The sequence below is a fragment of the Colias eurytheme genome, chromosome 8 (genome assembly GCF_061535395.1).
Source record: "Colias eurytheme isolate Ceu_HAF_F1 chromosome 8, ilColEury1 Martin Lab GWU primary, whole genome shotgun sequence".
Lineage (NCBI taxonomy): Eukaryota > Metazoa > Arthropoda > Insecta > Lepidoptera > Pieridae > Colias > Colias eurytheme.
In genome coordinates this window covers 1273866-1281865 of record NC_142987.1, presented here as the reverse complement: position 1 = coordinate 1281865, position 8000 = coordinate 1273866, and the positions used below count along the sequence as shown (strand labels likewise).

The 8000-nt window shown below is 33.4% G+C and overlaps 1 protein-coding gene across 1 annotated transcript; it reads right to left on the bottom strand.

Annotated features, from left to right (window-relative positions):
- Window positions 1-219: 219 nt before the first annotated feature.
- LOC149906264 (ionotropic receptor 75a-like) lies at window positions 220-7556 on the bottom strand. The gene is made up of 10 exons (XM_090104473.1): window positions 7548-7556; window positions 7041-7168; window positions 6491-6548; window positions 5219-5331; window positions 4569-4777; window positions 3926-3970; window positions 3323-3507; window positions 2657-2783; window positions 764-926; window positions 220-400 (listed from the first exon to the last, which is right to left on the bottom strand). The coding sequence occupies exons 1-10, from the start codon at window positions 7554-7556 to the stop codon at window positions 220-222; spliced, it is 1218 nt and encodes a 405-aa protein (XP_089960599.1).
- Window positions 7557-8000: the final 444 nt, after the last annotated feature.

The following is an 8000-nucleotide window of genomic DNA, read 5'->3' as shown; positions in this document are numbered from 1 at the left end:
AGTAAAAGTTCTACAGTCCGTATCATGCTCTAAACATGATGATATACGACTTTAAAGCACTTTTAAGTGTGTTAGATTTTCTATTTCATTATTTATATTTAAAAAATAAAACACAAAAAAATCAATAATTATATAGGTAAGGTGGCTTATCTATTTCGTGCTCGGAGCACGTCAATAATTGCAAAAAATAAATACAAAATTACAGTACCTAAAAAGTCCTTACCTCTCAATCAGCATGATAATAGTACCAGATAGGTACCCAAGGGCCAGCAGTAGAAATGCTGGAGCGGCCCCGCCCAGGGCCAGGGCCCTCGGGGAACTGCCCTCGCACTTCATTTCCCGCGTGTTAGTCCGGGAATTCACCAGGCTGATTATACCTTGCTCGGATGCGCGGGTGTAACTGGAAAATTAATTAAAACAATAGTGATTAATATATACCTGATAAAAAATTTATTGACGTCAAAAAAGTGTAAATTATATCAATAAATTCATCAAGTAATAAAAGTTTTTGAATCAAAAACTTAAAGAATAGGTAGATAGATATGTTTGGGCAAAAAATAAAAACAATTTCAATTTTATTTTATTAAATATGAAAAAGTAGTTAGGTTGAAAGAAAATCGGTTTGATTTTACATTTCATTACTAACGATCTATTAAAATCGACTGCAGAAACGTTTTAAAACTTAATCTAACTTTAGTTTTTATAATGCTAAGAAAAAAATACCCATATGTTTTAATTTTTCTCCCAGAAACATGTACCTTACCTCCAAATGAAAAATTCTCTATACGGGCTATTCTTCTGCAAAGAAGTATAAAGAAGAGTCTTGTCCACAGAGAACAAGGAATCCAAGTCACACAGCTCTTTCGCAGTAAACGTTCTGGCTATGAACTTGTTTGCACTATTTGTTTCACAGTGGAATGCATACGCTAAAAACAAGATAATAGAGTTGATTTTTCAATGATAAATTGTTGGTAGAGTTCTTAGCGACTACGGACTTTTATGCTACACGAATTTGCACCTACTACTATGATTTGTTCTTAGCACCTGTCTGGTGTACCTCCATAGGAAAAAAAACACAAAAAAATTGTAGAGTCAGCAAAAGTAGAGCATTGAAAAGAAATACCCAGAAGTGATTTTGTATTGTTTTCTGAGATTGTATTATACTTACCAATACCAAGTTACATAACATATTTTACACCAAAGTATAAAGAACTGTCTTTATTGTATGTACTGTCATAGTTATTACCAAGCAAATATATACATCACCAAAGGCTTTTTATTATTAAGTATTAAAAATTCATAGACATTTCTAGTTAAATATAACAGTAAATCTCTTTTGTCTATTCCAATTCTACAATAAGTACATAATTTAATAGAAACGTTATTTGACTTCAGGTTATAAGACTTCTCCAGAGTTCCTGAACTAAAATTGGCCATAAATTTTAAATTTTCCTTTGTTAGGTCTTGAAAACTTGTACAAGTTGTAATTATCAAGAAATGTTTCTTTGATACACGAACCGGCTCGTCAATTTCTTTGTAGGGTAATTACAAGCATTCTTTTTATATACTTTACTTTGTAAAAATGTCGACAAAAAATTGTCAAATTAAAAGTCAAGTTAAAATTAAAATATAAAAATAAAAAAAAGTAATTTTCTCTTTCTTCGTTTATATATTATGGAGTGAATGTACATTATATTATGTGACGCAAATTTCTCTGCTCAATAGTTGTTAATCTTAAATTTTTAGTTTAAATTTTCTGACTTAAATTATTACGGTAGGTACCAAAGGGATCAAGACCATCTCGAGTAAAGACAAAATGAATAAATTATTTAAATATTTTAACATTGTCTGCGAAATGCTATGGGAATACTACATCTTGTGAATAAAATGGTTACTTGAGATTCAGCATTCAGTCCATTGTCTTAAATTACTAACCCACTAAAACGAATGAGCCTCAGGGGTATTTTTTATTCAGTTTGAGTGCCCTTAGAATAGTAACAAAGAATTATAACGTCAACTAGTATTTCGCCCAGAGCTTCGCGTCTAAAATTTATCTAAAATCGCTTCGCGATAATTCGCGATATTATCGCGTCTAAGATTGTGATGCGGTTTTTTTAGTAGAAGTGGAAGATAAGCTTACATAGATAAGCTTAGATAAGCTTACATAGGGACAGACAGCGGGAAGCAAGTTTGTTCTATACTATGTAGTGAATAGTGTTCTCGTGTTTGTAGTTAAACTCCTTCGAAACGACATGTCGATCGATTCTCATGAACATTGTGTGCATATCGGTCTGAAAATCGGACATTTATTTTTCATCCTCCTAAATGGATATAGGTTTAATAAGAGAGCTTTAATAAGAGTAAGGAAGTACAACGTTTGCAGGGACAGCTGTAGTAGTTGTATTATATTACTAGATTTCCGCCCGCGGCTTCGCCCGCGTTTTCAAAGGAAAATCCGCATAGTTCCCGTTCCCGTGGGATTTCCGGGATAAAACCTATCCTATGTGTTAATCCAATATACCCTCTATATGTGTGCTAAATTTCATTGTAATCGGTTCTGTCGTTTTTACGTGAAAGAGTAACAAACATCCATACAAACTTTCGCCTTTATAATAGTATTAAGATAAGATTATGTGTGGTAATGATAAAAGAGTACCTCCTGTCCTGACCATCTCTATCCCTTCAGCGGGTGACGTAATCTTGATGTTCCCTCTCTTCTTTACCTTTCTTTTGAACACATCCTCTGCGGCATGCGTCCTCTTGTTGTAGTAATAGTCTGGTAGCTGTTAAGGTTAATTATAAATATTTAAAAGTTTATTAGTGCGGCTTAATACATTGTTTATATGACTTTTTATGAGTAGTAGATTTTAATTCATATTCTATTACCAAAGTTACATTGTTATTAAAAACTGACCTTTGCTATTGAAATAAATGTTATCTATTTGATATTTATAAATATAAATTAATAAAACGGTATGCGCCAAAAAAGCCTGCGGGTATTCAACAATCATCGCTATATTGCAGTCAATATAAACCAAAACATTCTCATGAATTGCGTAGCGATTATATCGTAGCAAAAAGACAATCACTTCTTCAATACTCGTAGTCGTATTAAGTTTATCAATCTTTATCATAGGTATCAACGTATTTCTAAGCGAATCTTTTTAATGTTAATTAGATATTTGACTGTCATCATAATCATCATGATCATCAGACCATCTAATATTATATTCTCACTGCTGGGACACGCCTCCTATTCGGGTATCTATCATTAGATATCTAATAATCATTCCAATATCAACTTAATCCATCACAGCCAAACCTGAAGCCACGAATGCGTGTACCCCACATCCTCGAACACCGGCTCCAGGCTGCTCTCCATCAGTTCCCAGAGCGAGTTGATGGAGGGGGGTGGACCGTTCAGCAGCCAGCTGACCACGCTGCTCGTGTAGTAGTTGAATATGAGCACGCAGGACACTCCTGTCACTAGCACTGTCAGTTTCCTGGCTGAAATGTAAGTACTATCAGTTACCTGACTGATATGCAAGTTACTAACACTGTTAGTTTCTTGGCTGTATTGTAAGTTGAGAAATTAAAGACTTTAATGGATTTTAATCACGATTTATTATATACTTCAAAGAAGATACAAACATAAACACATACCTATATATAACAGTGATACAGGGGATGTACTTTTTTACATTAAACGGATAACACATTAATTAATTTTTTCATTACCAATTATACCTATTACAACGTAAAAAATAAAACATTTTTGTCATTATTTTCTAAACGCGAGTGCTTGAAGTAACCTTAATATTTAATAACATCTCCAAATCCACTCATATTTTAAATCTAATTTACTTCGACTGACGTAATCGCAACCACTAAAAAATATAAATTTTTATTTCAAAAATATATTTACCTGTAGAGTTTCTTTTGACGGCACCCTCGTTGACATCTTCAAAAACTAAAAACAAGAAATTTTAATTACAAACTCGATGCTTTAATTTTTTCCTACGAAATTACAGCTTTACTACAGAAATATATATATTTTTAAGTATTTCGTTTACAGCGGCTGTGACTAATTCATGAACTTTCGAAAGGGAAATAGGAAAGAAATTTTTCTCATGTTCTTTTTTAATAACTAGGCACTAGGCAAAACATATTATATACCTACGTAGGTATGTGTGTATGCCTTATATGGGCATATAGATGTATGTGTGAGTTCAGAAATCAGTATTAGTCATTTGATAAAAGGCAATTCTATTTTTTCCTTTAGTTTGTCCTATAAAATTACTTCTTTGAATTCGGTGGTCATTCATTCAGGTGATATTATAATATCTACATAATATTTAGTTTCGTATCAACGTATTTAAAGATACCTATATACCTATAAATATATTAAAGACTAGCTATGCCTAGAGGTATTTCTCCGGCTATAGCTTTCCATGATAAATATAACACTAAAAGATTTTTTTTCCTGAAAATATTACCGCGCCAAAACAAACAAATATTAAGCATTACATCAAGTAGGTATAGATTAATAAACCAACAAAACAACATACATTGCTGGCAAGTCAAAGCAATAACAGAGAAGAACGCATAATGCCACGCCAATGGACGGCGTTCTAACATCGCTGAGAGCAGCAGGCCCAGACCACACAGGGCGATCACTGCTACCACGCACCACCACACACCAGTCGTGAATGGTGTAAGGAACTGGTTCTCGAACTTTCCAACCCCTGTGGTTGGTATGCGGTAGTAGTACCTGGCTCTGAGAACATAAAGTTTTCATTAAGGTACTGCTTTTATTTTGTTTTAATTTAATTGAACTTTTATGGTGACAGTCTGTATACATCTCTATAGCACAATGCGTATTTGTTGCGTGCTTTTTATTCAATTAAAAAAAAAACTAGATGCTATTAATATTAAAGTTACGATCTGGCACAAGCCAGGAGGTAGACTATATTAACTATTATCCCTATATAAAATAGACACGTTCAATCTAAATATTCAAAGTAATATTTTGACACTTTTTGGTAAGCTTAAATAAGCTCTAAATACTGAAATTGATTAGGGGAAAATTTCATTATAATTTCACACGATTCGTAAAAATCGAACTCTATAATTACCTACTATTGATTTCGAAAAGATGTCGTTATATTTCCTTCTTTAATTGAATAAAACTTTAATATTTACATAAAAAAATACTCACTCAACATGAGTAACGGGCTGATTGATAACATCATAATAGTTTATGTGGTACGGAAGAAGACGAAGCAAGGGCGTTATGTCGATATCTCCGAAGTGGAGGGCATTTGTTACTGCCTGAAAGAATATTCACAGAATAGGCCAATTTTATATTCGTCATGGCATATACTTATAATAAATGTATAAGTCAATACCCACGACTTTTTACGATGCAAAGGAAAGAAATACATTTACAGGAAATATAGTGTAAATAAAGGTAAGAAGGGATGTATGAATAATTTGAAAAAATAGATATATTTTATTTCAGATTTCATTTAAATTATACATAGTATATATACACACCGGCACAATTAGCGGAACTGAAAAATAAGTGAGGCTATGAGATAATAACGCATATATTTGACGAAAATGTAATTAGACACAAAATAACAAATTAATTAACATCTTTTAACAACGACTTTGAAAAGTCTTTCGTAATTTTTTATTGAAAAATAAAGAAATTTGAAATAAGTGAAATTATTAGATGATTATGAACCATCACAAAAAATGAAAAAAGTAAGCATTAAATGATTTAACAATAAAATTAAAGCAAAATTAATAACGAGTGTTTCCCCCTCTTGCTCTGATTACGGTTTCCATTCGTCTGGGCATGCTAAAGATTATGTTATCGATGATTTCTTGAGGCAACCGCTCCCACTCCTCAAGTAATGCGTTTCCAACTTCATTCAGATTGTTGGGGGCTGACATTCTGGATTTAACCCTTCTTTTTAGCAAGTCCCAGACATGCTCTATCGGATTCATATCGGGGGAATTTGCTGGCCACTGCATCACCGGTATACCTACGTGGCACAGATATGTATGTACCGATTGTGCACTATGAGCACGAGCATTATCTTGCATTAGAATAAAGTCGTCACCAATAAATGGGGCAAATGGTACAACATGTTTTTCTTAAATGTCTCTGATGTATCGATCTGCTGTCATGGTCCCTCCTGTGACTATCACTAACTCCGTGCGAGCTCCCAAACATATCCCTCCCCAAACCATAATCGAGCCGCCACCATAAGCCACTGTGTGTTCAAAATTAGACTGTATGACGTGGCGTTCTCTTTTGAGTCTCCATATTCTTTGTCTCCCATCGATATGTTTTAAAAGAACTCTGCACTCATCAGTAAAGAGAACCTGCTGCCATTCGTTCAAATCCCAGACGATGTTCTCGCGCATCGGTTTCTGTTCCGCTAATTGTGCCGGTGTGTGTAGTTTATTGTTTACTTACATACGGACTCTCTCGTTTGTAGTCACCCACCCATCTATCACAGATGCTGTAATTGAACCTATAGATACAATAATTTTAATTTTACCCGTGGTCCACCGCTGCCATGACTTTGACTATTATAGAGACAGACCATTATAGGACTGATAATTTGAAATAATTATGCGGGTCATGGATCGGGAATAGAAGAAAATATAATAATCCTATATCTATAATGGTCAAAACATGGCAGCGATGGACCACGGATTAAAAGTACTTTTAAATTAATTAAGTGCCCGTAGACCCACCAGAGGGCTATAGCGGGGAGACCGAAGACCAAACCTCTTCAAACCCAAACATTTATTTATTCAGTTAGACTTCTTCTAGAATCACTTTTGAATCGTCATAACATATTTTAAACATTTACCACCGATTCGGAAAGCAGTATATCTATGGAGAAGAACCGGCAAGAAATTCCATAGTTGGTCTTAAAACAAGTCAATATTACATTACAAAATATGTAACTACATAATATTATTTTAACATAATAATGATGACAAAGACTACTACTTACTTGATATTATGTATAGATGCTACTTCAACAAGGACCATGCTACTGGATTGCGTTACTATGGAGATACCATCGGCAAGTTCTCGTTCTAATATCATTCCGGGTCTGAACTCTTCGGGTTTCCCTTGATACTAAAAATATATAAATATATTTATAATGTATTTGAAAAATAGTACCAAATATATTTTAATTTCTAGACTTTGATTACATGCCATTCAAATGGCTAATACCAGAGACTTTTCTTCAATCAAAAATATGTGTTAAGCTTCTTGGTGTTAAGCTATCAGCTATCAATTTCCTATCATAATCAGTTCAGAAATTTAGAACATTAAGGAGAATATATTATATTTAATGAATCGCTTTACTTAACGGCATGAAATAGAAGCTTAATTATATAGTAAACTCTTTATTAAGTATTTTATAAGAAATATTTGCTCTATATAGATATTTATCTGCATTTTTAACTCAATATTATATAGATATTTATGATAAATTCATGCAATAACTCACCACAATCATCAATCTCAAGTGAATACCCTCAAAATTGAATCTACGTGTGTATTTATATCCTGGCTTTATAAATAAACCTGTAAGAGTTATCTCCTTTTAGCTTCATTTTTTTGTAGTAAAATAAAAGTTTTTCATTATCCTTCCTTGGATGGTAATAAAGGTACCTATGCACTTTCCGGGTTATTACTTCCATGCTTTTGAAGTACATTAAGAGAATTTAAATTTCATAATACTGTTTTAAAATAAATATTCTTCGAATCTTGAAATAAAAACATATGAAAGCCAGGACGATTCAATCTACTATATAAAAATAAGTCGGGTTTTCCTTCCTGACGCTATAACTCCAGAATGCACGAACCGATTTCCACGGTTTTGCATTCGTTGGAAAGGTCTCGGGCTCCGTGAGGTTTATAGCAAAGAAAAGGTGTCTCTGGTGGCGAAACGGAGTTCGAC